The sequence below is a fragment of the Gossypium hirsutum genome, chromosome A05 (assembly GCF_007990345.1).
Source record: "Gossypium hirsutum isolate 1008001.06 chromosome A05, Gossypium_hirsutum_v2.1, whole genome shotgun sequence".
Lineage (NCBI taxonomy): Eukaryota > Viridiplantae > Streptophyta > Magnoliopsida > Malvales > Malvaceae > Gossypium > Gossypium hirsutum.
This window is the reverse complement of record NC_053428.1, coordinates 18,087,638-18,103,512: the sequence shown is the minus strand read 5'-3', so window position 1 is coordinate 18,103,512 and position 15,875 is coordinate 18,087,638. Positions and strand designations below refer to the sequence as shown.

The following is a 15,875-nucleotide window of genomic DNA, read 5'->3' as shown; positions in this document are numbered from 1 at the left end:
AATAGATTTGTAAATTGAAAAGAGAGAAGACATTTGGAATGGATGAGAATAAAAAAAAAAGAGTTAGTAGGAGGGAAAAAAAGGTGGGCTATAGCCAGTTTAGAGATTGACACTGTCGCTGAGCAAAACAAAAAATAAGCAAACGGCTTAGAGAAAAAGAAATTTTTTTTAGGATTTTTCAAAAATGTTTTTGAAAAAGAAATTATAAGAAGAAAAAAAAAAGGAAGACGAGTGGGTGAGCAATTGGGATTTTAATTAATGAAAGATAGGGGAGATTTAATTTAAGTTAATTTAATTTATTTCACATTTTTAGTTGAATTAAGGGAAAATGAATTTTTAATTACATGTCGATTCTTAATTGGATGAAGTGTTTTTTTAACAGTGATAAGGGTTGGGACTTATAATGATTACATAATTATACTTTAGCTGGTTGGTTGAAATAAAAATTTTAAGTACCTAATTTAAAAAATTATATATAATTTTAGAGTTAAACCCCTAAAACTTAGTCACAATATAGATATATAAAAGGAATTATAAATTTAGAATATAATTGGGTGTTTAAAAATAATATATAATAAATAATAAAATTAATAGTTTAAAATTAATTAGTAATAAATAAAAAATAGATTAAATTGTTAATTTGATAAATTTTAAATTAATACCAACACAATCAAAATGGCAACTACAACATCATTTGGAATCACAAAAGAAATTGGCGATTGGGTTTATAAAAATTGAAGCCAGCAAAATATCTGGAAACTTTGATTTACTAAAATAATGATAAGGTGGGCCAAAAACCAACCTAAAATTATGTGGCCTACACTTGATGATCTCGTGTTTGATATCTTAAATCTTTGATTTGTCAATATCCAAATTAATGATGATGGTGATTGGTGAGAAGTGGAAGCAAGAATTAGAGGGCTAAAGCAATCATAGGTTTCAATTATTAGTTAATTATTTGGCCAAAGTTTGTTATCAGTATATTTATTTGTTTTTTATTCCTATCATATTATACTATTAATCGATTTACATCCTATAATTGTACTGGATCCTCTTCAATTTATTTAGTCCTTAAAACTTTTTATACAAATACCAATAATTGTATTCAAGCTTACAGTCCTTAATAAACCCAATTCGGTTTGCATCTTCAATTAGCAAATATATATATATATATATATATATATTTTCCTCTTTGAATTATCTTTATTTTTTAAAATCAACTTCAAATCTCAAACCTATAATTTTTTGCAATGAAATAGAATGGCAGAAGATGGAAAAGGATATAATTTGTAATATTAAATCAAATTCCTAAAAAGAAATATCATTTGTATAATTTTCTATGATGAAAATAATTTTTATTTAATTGCATTCCTTTTTTCTATTTTTTATGAAATGAAAATTTATCTTATTTTCAACAATCAATTAATCAATAACAACACCTATTAATAAAAATTTAAAAATCTATCACATGTGTATGTGTTACGGGATTGCACTTTAATTTAGCAAATTGAACTACGTGACCTTAGGTAGCAAATTTACTCCCAATTTAATTAAGTTAGTCTGAACCCTTGAAATGTGAAAATCTCGATAAAAATTTTCTAAAACATTAAAGTTATACAAAAGCAAGAAGTATAATTTTAAATTAATTAATAATATATGAAATATGTACGATATTAAAATAAAAAAAATTAAATTAAATTATGAATAAAATAAAATTTAAACATGTTAAAAATATTAAATACATTGCAATTATTTATCATAATGCTGTTTTAAATCTTAAATTAATATCGAGTTAACCCATTATGCTAACTTAATAAATAACATTGTCAATATTTAATTTTATCACACCCATGATTTGAATAAAAAAGAAAACTATATTCAATAATAAATATATAGGTAGAGCACCTCATGAAGCCTATGCCAATCAGATGGCAGGCCACCTCGATCATTAAAGTTGCTTATATTTAACCAAGGTAATTTATAAACATTCGCAGCAGATTTCAGATTTTCCCAAAATAGTTTGCGTTCACTGAATTTAGGGCTAACATAAACTAGAGATAAAAGTGACATGAATTTCTTGCTCAGTGTCGCAAAGACGCTCAATAGTGACAACCGATGAGAGGCATAAGAGCTAGATGCCTCATTTATGGTGAATAGTAGCGTGTCACTCCACGCATCAAAAAGGAGTTTATCCACTCATGGTGCTTGGCCCTTTTACAATTACATACCAGAATGATCATTGATTTCAGGTAGGGGAAAGGCTTGGATAACGATCAACCCTCAGTAAGAGGTAGAAAATGAATGCTTCAACGGGAGAGAGAAAAACAAAAGTCAAAATTTGTTGTCACTTGTCACAACAAATATGAACTTTCGAAGGACGTACTTTTAAATAATGTCATTTATGTTTATTTGTTTCGATGCCTTTGCATGGATCACTTTCTGATGTATATGTACAGCTAATGATATCATCAATACCTCTTCGTAATCTTTTTGTATTTTGGAATTAATGATTAGTGGTTTTAAAAATTACACTTGTTAAAATTCTAGAAACCTTCAGCTTGAAACAATAATCAAATAATGCTCGCCATCTTCAAAATAAAGTTTCCAGAAACACGTTATATGTATAAAACATCCGTGCGAGGGACGTTATCGTGCAACAAAAGCTATATATATAACTATTTCTGCCTCTGTTTAAACTGCAACCTTAGCTTCTGTGTTCTTTTTCTTCTTTACTTTTTGCTCCCTTCAAGCCATCAAACTCTGTATATCGGCTAAAGCAACCAATCACAACCTAATGCATTGAAAGCACTGTTTTGGCGAGAAAGTTTTACGTTGAAAGCCGCTTGATGTTCCAGAATATGTCCCGAGGGAAAAATATGATTCAGACGAAGCTAAAATCAGGTCAGTGTTCAATTCCATTTGAAAATCGTAGGATCAGTTGATCTATATCTATATTTTCTTTCTGATCATATGCATTAACATGAATGCAATTTGAGATCAAATCTGGAAAACAAATATTGAAAAAGGGTTCTCTCCCTTTTTCTAATTTTTTTGCTCTTCTTTTATATGTTTTCACATGTTGTTTTAGCTCTCAAGATATATTCTAGGAGATGAAAACTTAATTGGATTTCTGGGTATTGTATGTTATCTCAGGCAGATCAAAGACGGAGCGTGGCGGTGGAAGTTACTTGGAAGAGAAGGCAAACGTCAATGAAGAGTACAAGGAAGTTTTTAGAACAAAGTCTTATCTAGAAACGTGGACAGAAGTTCACGGCCAGTTGGAAAATACTAGCTTTGATAGACTTTCTCCATCATCTTCGATCCCTAATCACCGTATAAATCTTTCCCAGTACCTTCTTCAACCAAAGCAAGAAACGTTAGACAAGATCGAGAGCTTGAATTTTCATCACCTTCTTCTAGACTATTTCGAAGTTGGTTTAGAAGGTAGTAATTTATGTGAATCACTCCTACGAAGCATCCATCAGGCCCGCGTTTATTATCGGAAAATTAGAAGGGTAATAAAGATAAGCAAGCGGATTGATCAAGAATTTTCAGATGACAAATGCATCGTCATATTCAAGGAGCTAGCGGGATTTGCCTTGCTTAAAAATCCATTTTCGATCATTAGTCCAGTTCAGCTCCGGGATTTTCATGAAAGTAACCTGGATTTGTTCCACAAGTTAACATCCAGACGCGAAAAGCTAAAACGGCAAGCAAAATTCAAGAGAATCTCCAAACAGATTGGCAGCATTTGCCTAGTGATTTCTCACACTGCTTTTATAATTGCTTTGCTGGTACTTGCATTCCACGGCATTGTTGATAAGTTAAATTAAAAAGGGGTTGAAAAGTCAAAAATGGTGGGAGGTGCAATTGGCACCGAAAGAAAAAAAATAATTGGCAAGTTGTTTAAAGTTGAAAGGGATAATTGCAATTTTGGTCCCTAATTTTTTAGGCCATTTGCAAGTTAGTCCCTGGACTTCAACTATAAATAGGCCTAACCATTTCTCATTTCAACCATCCCAACCAATCTTTCTCTCTTAGTTTTCTCTCTTCTCCCATTTGAGAATTCTTAAGGAATTCTATTTGTTTGTAATACTTTGGAGATAGTAAAGTTATCATCTGGTGTTAGTGCCCGAGGACGTAGGTATAATTTACCGAACCTCGTTAAAACTCTTGTGTTCTTTCTTGTCCTATTTTTCTTTCAATATTTGAGGGTATAATAGTAGTATTTAATTGTGCTATTAAATTACTATAGAAGGGATATTCTGTCTAAGGAAAGACTTGGTATTTAAGAGATCCATGTGATCCACCTCTCTTTCCTGGAAATTGAACTTTGTGTGATTTTTTAGTACAATAATTTACACGCTTCCGACCCTATTGGAACAACAAGTGGTATCAAGAGCCGAAGGTTAATCGTAGTATGCTCTGTGGTTGCAGTTTAAACTGATCTTCCACATCAGAAAAGATTTTCTTAGGTATATTGAAAGATTATGGAGAAAACGGTCGGTGTAGGAGCTTCAACATCGTCCATGTGGACAAGACCGACAATTGCAAATGCAAGATTGGCCGTGGAGATCTTTGATGGCACGGGCCATTTTGGTATGTGGCAAAGTGAGGTTCTAGATGCCCTTTTTCAGCAGGGTCTAGACATTGCCATTGATGAAGAGAAACCAGATGATGTACAGGAGAAAGATTGGAAGGCGATCAATCGGTTGGCATGTGGCACAATTCGATCATGCCTTTCTCGAGAGCAGAGGTATGCTTTTTCAAAGGAGACTTCTGCAAATAAGTTGTGGGTGGCACTTGAAGAAAAATTTTTGAAGAAAAACAGTCAAAATAAGCTCCACTTGAAGAAAAGACTGTTTCGATTCACATACGTCCCAAGTACCACAATGAATGATCACATCACCAAATTTAATCAGTTAGTCACTGATTTGCTGAATATGGATGAGACATTCAAAGATGAAGATTTGGCTTTGATGCTGTTGGGGTCACTTCCTGAGGAGTTTGAGTTCCTAGAAACTACTCTACTTCATGGCAGGAGTGATATATCTCTGAGCGAAGTCTGTGCGGCCTTATACAGTTATGAACAGAGAAAGAAGGACAAACAGAAAAACTCAATCAGAGATACAGAAGCTTTAGTAGTCCGAGGTCGTTCATACACTCGGAAGAAAACTCAAAAGTGGAGATCAAAGTCAAAGTCCAGACTCGGGAAAGATGAATGTGCCTTTTGTCATGAGAAAGGCCACTGGAAGAAAAATTGTCCAAAGCTGAAGAATAAGGGAAAAGCTGCTGTAGATGCTTGTGTTGCAAAGCATGATACTAGTGACTCTGAACTATCACTGGTTGCATCATCATCGTCGTTCCATTCAGATGAGTGGATATTGGATTCGGGTTGTACCTTTCATATGTCCCCTAACCGGGAGTGGTTCTCTGATTTAGTAGAACTAAATGGAGGAGTTGTTTATATGGGCAATGACAATGCCTGTAAAACTGTTGGGATAGGTTCAATCCAATTAAAGAATAAAGATGGATCAACCAGAGTTCTGACTGATGTTCGGTACGTGCCCAGTTTGAAGAAAAATCTCATCTCATTGGGAGCCTTGGAATCCAATGGTTCAGTTGTTACTATGAGAGATGGGGTTTTGAAAGTGACATCTGGCGCACTTGTGATATTGAAGGGCATCAGGAAAAATAACTTGTATTACTACCAAGGTAGTACAGTTATTGGAGCAGTCGCTGCAGCTTCCGGTAACAAAGAATTGGACTCAATGCAGTTGTGGCATATGAAGTTGGGACATGCCAGCGAAAAATCCTTGCAAATTCTGGCAAAGCAAGGATTGTTGAAAGGTGCAAAGGCTTGCAAATTAAAATTTTGTGAGCACTGTGTTCTGGGAAAGCAAAAGAGAGTGAAATTCGGCACTGCTATCCATAATACAAAAGGTATTTTGGAATATATTTACTCAGATGTGTGGGGGCCTTCCAAAACACCTTCGTTGGGAGGAAAACACTACTTTGTTACTTTTGTTGATGACTTTTCCAGAAGAGTTTGGGTGTATACCATGAAAACTAAAGATGAAGTGCTTGGAGTTTTTCTTAAATGGAAAACTATGATCGAAAACCAGACTGGCAAGAAAATAAGGCGGCTTAGGACGGACAATGGAGGGGAATATAAAAGTGATCCGTTCTTCGATGTGTGCCAAGAGTATGGTATTGCTCGACACTTCACAGTTAGGGATACACCACAACAGAATGGAGTGGCAGAGCGTATGAATCGAACATTGCTGGAGAAAGTTCGATGTATGTTGTCCAATGCTGGGTTGGGCAAGCAATTTTGGGCTGAGGCTGTGACATACGCTGGCCATCTTGTTAATCGTTTGCCATCATCTGCATTAGAAAGAAAAACTCCTATGGAGGTATGGTCTGGAAAACCGGCTACAGATTATGATTCCTTACATGTGTTTGGAACCACTGCATATTACCATGTGAAGGAGTCAAAGTTAGATCCGAGGGCAAAGAAAGCTCTCTTTATGGGAATCACTTCTGGAGTGAAGGGATTTCGTCTTTCGTGCTTAAGCACAAAGAAAATGATCTGTAGCAGAGATGTTACCTTTGATGAATCTGCCACATTGAAAAAGGTAGCAGATAAAGATATTCAGACGAGCAATACTCCACAGCAGGTGGAGTGTACTCCAAAACAGGTGGAGTTTGAGCAGGTGGGGATTTGCCCAGTTAATAAGTCTAATTCTCCAGCCACAATGGAGGAATTAGAGGTTGAAGAGGTTCTGACCCAAGAACCACTAAGTACACCAGAACCAGTTGCAGTTGCAAGGCCACGGAGAGAAATTCGTAAACCTGCTCGATTTACTGATATGGTGGCCTACGCCCTTCCCGTTGTTGATGATATTCCTATCACTTATCAAGAAGCAATGCAAAGCTTAGAAAGTGATAAATGGAAAAGCGCCATGGATGAAGAAATGCAGTCTCTCCGGAAGAACAATACTTGAGAGTTGGCGCAATTACCGAAAGGTAAAAGGGCAATCGGATGCAAGTGGGTATTCGCAAAGAAAGATGGATCTCCTAGCAAGAAGGATATTCGCTACAAGGCAAGATTGGTAGCTAAAGGCTACGCTCAGAAGGAGGGAATTGACTACAATGATGTATTTTCCCCTGTTGTGAAGCATTCCTCCATTAGAATTTTGTTGGCCTTGGTAGCACAGTTGAATTTGGAGCTAGCTCAACTTGATGTTAAGACAGCTTTCTTGCATGGTGAGTTAGAAGAGGAGATCTATATGACTCAGCCAGAAGGATACACAGATGCTGGTGGTAGAAATTGGGTTTGTAAGCTTAACAAATCGCTATATGGATTGAAGCAATCCCCGAGGCAGTGGTACAAGCGATTTGATAGCTTTATGAGAAGGCAGAAGTACACAAGAAGCAAATATGACAATTGTGTATATTTGCAGAAGCTGCATGACGGATCTTTCATTTATCTACTCTTGTATGTTGATGATATGTTAATCGCTTCGAAGAGCCAAAATGAGATAGATAAGCTGAAGGCTCAGTTGAATCAAGAGTTCGAGATGAAAGATCTAGGTGAGGCCAAGAAGATTCTCGGCATGGAGATAAGTAGAGATAGACCGAGAGGCAAGCTCTGTTTAAATCAGAAGCAATATCTGAAAAAGGTATTACAATGTTTTGGTGTAAATGAAAACACAAAACATGTAAGTACCCCACTTGCTTCTCATTTGAAACTTAGTGCTCAATTATCTCCGAAAACTGAAGAAGAAAGAGAATATATGGCAAAAGTCCCATATGCTAATGCAGTTGGGAGTTTGATGTATGCGATGGTGTGTACGAGGCCTGACATTTCACAAGCTGTTGGAGTTGTGAGCAGGTATATGCATGATCCTGGAAAAGGACATTGGCAAGCTGTGAAATGGATTCTACGGTATCTTCGAAAAACCGTAGATGTTGGTTTAATTTTTGAACAGGATGAAGCACTTGGTCAGTTTGTAGTTGGATATGTTGATTCTGACTTTGCTGGTGATTTAGATAAACGTCGTTCAACTACGGGGTATCTGTTTACTCTTGCGAAAGCCCCAGTGAGTTGGAAGTCTACCTTACAGTCTACAGTAGCTGTGTCTACTACAGAGGCAGAATATATGGCAGTTACAGAAGCTGTTAAGGAGGCTATTTGGCTTAATGGATTATTGAAAGATTTGGGAGTTGTTCAAAGTCACATTAGTCTATATTGTGACAGTCAAAGCGCTATTCATTTAGCGAAAAATCAAGTCTATCATTCAAGAACCAAGCATATCGACGTAAGATATCACTTTGTGCGGGAAGTCTTTGAAAAAGGAAAAATTCTACTTGAGAAGATTCCGACAACAGATAATCCCGCAGATATGATGACCAAGGTGGTAACAACAATCAAGTTTAATCATTGTTTGAACTTGATTAACATCCTGAGAATTTGAGCACCTTTAGGTGTATGACGCTCGAGAGCGCATTTGGAGGCACTACAAAAGATAGCTTTATCGAATTTGGGGAGTTGAAGGAAGTGTGTGAAGATGTGATTATCCTAATCAAATCTTCAAGGTGGAGATTGTTGATAAGTTAAATTAAAAAGGGGTTGAAAAGTCAAAAATGGTGGGAGGTGCAATTGGCACCGAAAGAAAAAAAATAATTGGCAAGTTGTTTAAAGTTGAAAGGGATAATTGCAATTTTGGTCCCTAATTTTTTAGGCCATTTGCAAGTTAGTCCCTGGACTTCAACTATAAATAGGCCTAACCATTTCTCATTTCAACCATCCCAACCAATCTTTCTCTCTTAGTTTTCTCTCTTCTCCCATTTGAGAATTCTTAAGGAATTCTATTTGTTTGTAATACTTTGGAGATAGTAAAGTTATCATCTGGTGTTAGTGCCCGAGGACGTAGGTATAATTTACCGAACCTCGTTAAAACTCTTGTGTTCTTTCTTGTCCTATTTTTCTTTCAATATTTGAGGGTATAATAGTAGTATTTAATTGTGCTATTAAATTACTATAGAAGGGATATTCTGTCTAAGGAAAGACTTGGTATTTAAGAGATCCATGTGATCCACCTCTCTTTCCTGGGAATTGAACTTTGTGTGATTTTTTAGTACAATAATTTACACGCTTCCGACCCTATTGGAACAACAGGCATGATTGGGATTATAGCAGCACCAGGGCTTGCAGCCTGCTTCTTTGGCATGAGGTTGAAGAAGAAGAAGAAGAAAAGCAGGTCACAATCTAATTATCAGCAAGGGCCTGAAAGACTTAGTGCGCAGCTTGATATCTCGGCGAAAGGGGTTTACATTTTGATGAACGATTTCGATACCATAAGTAGACTGGTATGGAGACTACACGATGAGATAGAACACCGTAAAGCTATAGCTGATATGTGCATTAGAAATGGGAAAATGGAGGTACTGAAGGAGGTGGTAAGAGAATTATGTATGCACGATTCAAGCTTCTTGGAGCAGCTGAAAGAGCTAGAGGAACACACTAAATTATGTTTTCACACAATTAACAGATCGAGAAAGCTGGTTATACAAGAAATAGTTGATGCGCAACCATTGTATTAGAGAGCAATATGAGAAATCTCTTTTTCTTTTTCTTTTTTTTTCTTTGCTTGTAGAGCATAGTGCCACTTCGATTGTTCCTGGGTTAAAGAAATGCTGAAATTGTTTGTCTTTTGTAAATATGCAGGAGCCGTCTACAATTATGCCTATGGCTAGATGCTAGTTTTGCATCATGAAGTTTACAGGGTTTAACAAGTTCGTTTTCCTTTTGCTTTTGTAAGAATAACAACATATGCATGTCATGGAGATGTTGGTAAAACCATTTTAGTTGTCTTTAAATTACCCAGTTGAAGAAATACAAAAAAGGAAGCAGTGATCTGATCTCTTTTGGAAATATACCGCCGTTTTTGTTTTGTATGTTCCGTAAGTGATCTCTCGTTGTAGTGTTCCAGAAGACTGGAATTCTTGTTGGGGCCCAAAATCATTCCAAAATCAAAACTACTTCGTAGATTAGACAGCCTAGACTACTCGGCCCAATAATGCTATAGGCTAATCGAAAGGAAAATGTGTATGGTCTAATTTAACAACTGCTTCTGTTTTGACTGAGCCAATAATTCTTTTTTATTGTCGAGATTGTGAACTCGTGTATCTAATTTGATTAGTTAAGATTTAGATGTTTATGAGTATTTTAGAGCATATTTCAATAGGCTTCTAAATATTAAATAATAAAATCTTTTTAGTTGTTCACATTTAGCCTCTCAATAACCAAATTTCAGATTTTAAAATAAATTATTTCTTAAGGTAATTATTTAAAGTCTCTTGTTAATAAGAGTTTAATAAAAAAATATATATATTTTTTAATTCAGTGATTAATTCTTTTTTATGAGTATTCTTTAAATAAATAAATGATTAGTTATAAAATATAATAGATTCACATGAGTGAAGATCAAACCTAAAACTACATTTGAGCATTATTTGTTATAGACATTTGACAAAAAGAATCAAAGTCGTAATGTATTAACCATTTAAAAGCATATTTAACTCTATTTATGGATTATTAATTTATAATAATAAGAGTTTGCAAATGTTATCTCAATTCAATTTCAAAACTTTGTTGTTATTTTTTAAAATAAAGAAGAAAATTAATCATTAAATGACAAAATACATAAATTTGAAATGCAAATTACGTGTTCCTACCGGTTCTCTTCGACGGTATGCGAACCACAAAACAAACACTAGACATGTTTTTCAAATTTATTGGCTTGACTGATCACACTCTTATAAATTCCTTCATGCCTGGGTTTAAACTCCAAATTGGCTTCAAAATTCACCTGACTACTCTGCAGTCTAGCCTGATCTCTTGCCCGCCGGCGAGGCTACTCATTTTGATCATGGACTCCACGAAAGCCTTCTCAAATGCCTTTTGTGAGTTTGCAAATTTAGAGACGAGTGCCTTGGTTTTTGGGGTGGTGAGCAAAGCTTGATCCGAAGAGAAGATACTGTTCCCTTGAAGAAGCAGCTTGTAGTATGCGTTGTCAAATATTAAGTTGGATGAATCCAGGGGGGAACCTGCGTTTTTCACCTTGTTGTGTGCCGGACACACGCTCCTTAACTTGGAGGCAAATGATGGATTCATGGTCGGATCCACGTCGAGGGTGGCGTTGAAATTGTGGATCCTGTTCTGGAAGGAAGAGCAGTGGGAAAACCCCAGAGTGTGTCCACCTGGATACACAATGTTTTTTACTTGTTACACATGGGAATCCACCACAAAAAAATGAATTTGAATGATGAAAATTGAAGCAATATTTTCTCTGCTTATTAAGCCATGGGGATACAAATACCTGAGAGAGCAACTAGATCTTTAATGGAGAGACCTCTCTGAGCAAAGTTCTGTTTTAGCTGTGATATATTAAAAGTGGGAGCTGGTAACTGCCTGGTCTCGCTTGCCAAGGATATTCTTCCATCCTTCCTTCCTTTGGGCACCTCCCAACTGGGACCGCCAGACTAATATATATATAGATAGATAGATAGGTGACACCAAACAAGTGAAAACAAAGCAGTTGGTTACGTGGATTTAGTGGGGGAACATGTGGGCAGCTCAGCTGCTATATAACTTGGTAAGAAATAATAAGCAATGTATGTTATGTTTTGTTAATGCTATGTTACTAACCATAGCAACCGCGTCTCTGGCCGCCAGGGCCAAGATATCAGCACAAGACACGATGCCCGGACATTTAGATTCCAACGCTTTTTTCGCATTGTCAATCACATAAAATGCATGCAATGAAATGTTAGGTGGTCCATCTTTCTCTGCCTTGTTCTTCCCTTTCGAGTTCAGCAACACAGAAGCATCGCAGCCCTTAAATCAAAACAAGACATAAATTAGCTAGTACATGATATGTCTGAACAATTTTGTTACTTCTTTTCTAGCAAAATTCTGGTAATATATTAAATTTTATACTCTGATAAAGCAATCATGAAAGTGCATCCGGAGTAGCGCGGCGGGAACGGTTTTGTCATTCGACATCGCTTTCTGGACTGCACTCCTAACGATAGACTCGAGCTGAGGGCACGTGTGATCATAGCAGTTTGAGCTCAGTGCCTGGGCGGGAGATGAAAATGGAAACACGAGAAAGGCGAAAGCAAGTGCAACGATGGCTTCCATGGTTTGAGACAAATGGATTTCACAACTACTAATGCAAGTATGAAAGAGAGGGATTTGGAGTGTGTTATTTATAACAACGCAAAGAAGAGTATAAATTGGAGTTGTTACTAATCAGTAGTGGTTGTTAGCATATTTGGTGATCAAGAACTCTTTTTTAGTGGAGTAGTATTGAAGCATGTCGTAAAGCGACGAGCCTATCAAATTGGCCTTCATTAAAAAATAATATAAACCTTAAAATTGTGGTGGAGTTTTGCATGTTGACCTAATGCAATGTAATCATTACCTTTCATGAAAACGTTAAAACCGGCAGAGCAGAATCTAACGTAATCAGAAACAAAAGCATATTAACAGGACTGATTTTGAAAGAAAAAAGGAGCTTGGTGATTGCCTGATTAGGACTTAAGCAAGGCATTTCCGTTACCCCCCTACACAGCTTACAAAAGGTAAAGCGGTTGGAAGATTTTGAACAAATAAATGAAGTCGTTGTTTTAACGCAAAGCTTAGGTTCAGGAAACCGTTTGTGAGTCATTTTCAACATTCTAGCAATTAAAAGAACAATCCAGCCAGTTTCAACCTCCTCAAAGCCACCTACAATTTATGTATAATTTTATTCAATGGTCCCTTTCCTTGATATATATTATATTAATGAGAAGCGAGTTAAAATATTGATGGTGCCATCCGTATTTGGGGGCTGTCTTCAGAGGCGGAGCTAAATGGTGGCCAAAATTTTGGGAAAATCTCATTCTTTCCCTTGAAAATTTTTAATTAAGCCCCCCATAATTTGGTCCAAGATCCGCTGTCTTCGTCCTATATCAACTCTGGTTAAATGCCAGCAATTACCCACCCACCATGCCTCATGTCCTTTTGCAGAATATATTTTGTAGTTAGGACTGATGAATTGCCATATGAAAGCCCTTTAACAGAGATTCGATGCATCAAGTAACTTATTTGTCAAATTCATGGCAGGTTAATATCGCCTGAACCTGTCTCTGTCTGTTCAAGTTCAGGGAAACTCTGGTCTTTGTTTTTTATTCCATTAAAAAGAGAGTATATTTCGGCGGAACCTGGCAAAGGCGGTGAGTAAAATGAACCAAGCTTTGTTGGTTGATTTGTTACATTCGAAATGGAAAATGTAAAAGTAGAATGAATCATAAACACATTAATATGTGAAATCAAAATTTACAAAATGGTGAAGCTGCAATGTTTTGCTTGGGCTTCTTATTGACAGTTAATTACGATCACTTAAAATAGTTTTAAACTTGGTTCCAATTTCGTATATGAAAAGCATAAAAAGGTAATGTAAGAGTTCAAGGATTCATTCACTTCATCTCATACGATATGGCGGGCAGCTTTTGTAAAATAGTAAGCACACCTCTGCCGGAAACTAAACCCCAAACCCTGAACTTTAAATACTAATCTTAGAATTGTAGTTTGCTAGAGAAAGTCTGGCCAAAACCCCAATTTGCAGGCACGATGTCAGGAAATAGACGAGTCACACCATCAGTAGTGGTGACCCTGAACGACAATGATTGGCCATTGAGATAGGCATTGGATTGCCAGTTAGCTCCCCAGTTCCTTGACATTGCCATCCACCCAGTTTTGGAGCCCTTGATGGACACAGACTGGATAGATCCTGCGCCACCAACATTGCTAATCATAACAAGCTCGAAATAGTCTCTTCCATTGATCGTGAACCTCACTCCACCATGCTTCTTGCAAGGAACCCTGTATTGTAAGAAGGCCAAGACGTTTAATAAAGAGTAATGAAAAATAATGAGGGCAAGGAAATGTTATGGAGAACGCTACCTTTGGAACAAAACGGGCACAATTCCGCCTCTGTAGATACCAATCTTTTCCCAGGCAGGCTGAGCCATGTCGAAGTGCTGGAGGGGTGGATTGCACCAGCCTCCGGCATTGTTTGGGAGAGCAAAGTTAGGAGGACAAAAGTTTGTTGCTGTAATGGTCACGGATGTTCCTTTTATGCACCATCTGGGATCTGTCTGATAGTCACACATGATCTTATAGCATTGTCCGCATGAAGCTCCATTATTGAACAAGGCAGTACTTAAAGCAGCAGTCCTTGTTCCATAGCCAGTCGAATACAAGTTCCCATACCCACAAGCTCCCCCTTTTGTCAATAAATCCAATCCATATTAAATGTGATGAAAATTGAAAAAGAAATGCATTAGTAATCAATAAATAAAAAGGTCACTAACCCATAGTTCCCGAAGCATCGCCGCCTCCATAAAATGTGGCATGAGCTTTAGTCCAGCCAGAAGCCGTGAAGGCATGCACGGTGCTAGCAAGAGAGCAGAATCCAAGTAAGATGGCTAATGCAACAACGATTTTTGCCATTTCTTGGAAGTTCAAAGGCAATAAATGTTGGAGAAGAAAGAAGAAGAACAAGATTGGTAAGGAAGTACTAATGGGAATGAATGTATTTACATTTACTGGCATTTCCAAGAAGAAGAATGGGGGGTGTTTAAATAAGGGTCTCCCATGCAACAGCCTCACATGTGATCCCTGCAAGTAGAGAAGAAATGAACAACCGATTCATTTTAAGCAATTTTTTTCTTTTTAAAAAAATGAATTATCCCTGCAGAGGCTCCAGATTTCTGAGTCTCATTCAATTATTCCCACGTTCTCTCTCTCACCCACATGCTATCTCCCTACAGAAGAGCCGTGAATGGATCGAAAACCATAAGTCCCAATTGTTGTTTTATGGGATTTCTTTTATTCAACATTTGTTTCCATTTGAAGATAAAAACGACACCTCCACTTGCTGCTTTTATTTTTGCAATAGAATATTTCAATCAGATCAGAGCATACATACAAGTTCACATGCTCGTTTGTTTGACCCATAGCACCATTTTATGGCACATGATTCCTTTTTACATTACCTCTTGTAGGTTCAACAAATTTATCCATACAAATATGATTGATGTGACTTTGTAAAAAAATCAATTGGAATTTGAGATGTTAAAATGAAACCCTTACTAGTCCAAGCAAAAGCTTCAATTGTAAGTCCAGTCATATACTTTCACCAACAGCAAATTGAATGGCTACAACCTAAATATATTAATATCCCAATCCTAATAACTATTTACTAATATTTCACATAATCTTTTTTATTGTAAATAATTAATTTTACTTATTAATTGAATATTATTACTGTTGTAGCAATTAGCTTCCAAGTTTTTGTTTTTTTTTTCTTTAAATTCATCACTCAAATTGAAATATTAAAAATAATTCCGTGCCTATAAGGTTTAATGAAAAATAAAATCTATTATCCCTGGTTTTCAGTAGTACGCAATTATCCCTAAGGTTTATTTATTAAATTAATTCTAAATAAAATAACAACTTTAATTTTTTATTAGTCAATTATTTTTTTATCTTTTTTTATCTTCCATCTTTATTTTCAATAATTTTAATTAAATTAATAAAATTTAATTAGTTATAAAAGTAGTTTAATTATTATTAAATTAAATTATAAATTGTATTATATTTTAATATAATCATGTGTTAAGTATAATGTATTATTCAATTAATATAATTTATATTTTTTTAAGAAGTTACACGTGTAATCACAATTACAATTATAACTGGTGCATTTGAATATATATAAATAGAATTAATCATTATAAAGCATGATTAGATTGATAAT

The 15,875-nt window shown here is 35.9% G+C and overlaps 3 protein-coding genes across 3 annotated transcripts; 1 reads left to right on the top strand and 2 right to left on the bottom strand.

Annotated features, from left to right (window-relative positions):
- Positions 1 to 2,626: 2,626 nt before the first annotated feature.
- LOC107961301 (UPF0496 protein At1g20180) lies at positions 2,627 to 9,942 on the top strand. The gene is made up of 3 exons (XM_016897468.2): positions 2,627 to 2,901; positions 3,154 to 3,810; positions 9,185 to 9,942. The coding sequence occupies exons 1-3, from the start codon at positions 2,847 to 2,849 to the stop codon at positions 9,607 to 9,609; spliced, it is 1,137 nt and encodes a 378-aa protein (XP_016752957.1). The 5' UTR covers positions 2,627 to 2,846; the 3' UTR covers positions 9,610 to 9,942.
- Positions 9,943 to 10,638: 696 nt separating this feature from the next.
- LOC107958203 (peroxidase 64) lies at positions 10,639 to 12,273 on the bottom strand. The gene is made up of 4 exons (XM_016893893.2): positions 12,008 to 12,273; positions 11,717 to 11,905; positions 11,388 to 11,550; positions 10,639 to 11,268 (listed from the first exon to the last, which is right to left on the bottom strand). Exons 1-4 carry the CDS (start codon positions 12,209 to 12,211, stop codon positions 10,874 to 10,876), a joined length of 951 nt encoding a protein of 316 aa, XP_016749382.1. The 5' UTR covers positions 12,212 to 12,273; the 3' UTR covers positions 10,639 to 10,873.
- A 1,128-nt stretch (positions 12,274 to 13,401) lies between these two features.
- LOC107958202 (expansin-A11) lies at positions 13,402 to 14,908 on the bottom strand. Its single transcript, XM_016893892.2, has 3 exons — positions 14,428 to 14,908; positions 14,018 to 14,339; positions 13,402 to 13,936 (listed from the first exon to the last, which is right to left on the bottom strand). Exons 1-3 carry the CDS (start codon positions 14,666 to 14,668, stop codon positions 13,630 to 13,632), a joined length of 870 nt encoding a protein of 289 aa, XP_016749381.1. The 5' UTR covers positions 14,669 to 14,908; the 3' UTR covers positions 13,402 to 13,629.
- Positions 14,909 to 15,875: the final 967 nt, after the last annotated feature.

What these genes read in the sequence shown, in the direction of transcription:
- LOC107961301 (XM_016897468.2), top strand. Translation starts at nt 2,847, where the DNA reads ATGTTCCAGAATATGTCCCGAGGGAAAAATATGATTCAGACGAAGCTA. An exon ending in TCAGACGAAGCTAAAATCAG is followed by an intron (nt 2,902 to 3,153) that starts GTCAGTGTTCAA and finishes ATGTTATCTCAG; the next exon opens with GCAGATCAAAGACGGAGCGT. An exon ending in GCTGGTACTTGCATTCCACG is followed by an intron (nt 3,811 to 9,184) that starts GCATTGTTGATA and finishes TTGGAACAACAG; the next exon opens with GCATGATTGGGATTATAGCA.
- LOC107958203 (XM_016893893.2), bottom strand. Translation starts at nt 12,211, where the DNA reads ATGGAAGCCATCGTTGCACTTGCTTTCGCCTTTCTCGTGTTTCCATTT. An exon ending in CCAGAGACGCGGTTGCTATG is followed by an intron (nt 11,551 to 11,716) that starts GTTAGTAACATA and finishes TATATATATTAG; the next exon opens with TCTGGCGGTCCCAGTTGGGA. An exon ending in AGATCTAGTTGCTCTCTCAG is followed by an intron (nt 11,269 to 11,387) that starts GTATTTGTATCC and finishes TTGTGTATCCAG; the next exon opens with GTGGACACACTCTGGGGTTT.
- LOC107958202 (XM_016893892.2), bottom strand. Translation starts at nt 14,668, where the DNA reads ATGCCAGTAAATGTAAATACATTCATTCCCATTAGTACTTCCTTACCA. An exon ending in CGATGCTTCGGGAACTATGG is followed by an intron (nt 14,340 to 14,427) that starts GTTAGTGACCTT and finishes TATTGACAAAAG; the next exon opens with GGGGAGCTTGTGGGTATGGG. An exon ending in GTGCCCGTTTTGTTCCAAAG is followed by an intron (nt 13,937 to 14,017) that starts GTAGCGTTCTCC and finishes CTTACAATACAG; the next exon opens with GGTTCCTTGCAAGAAGCATG.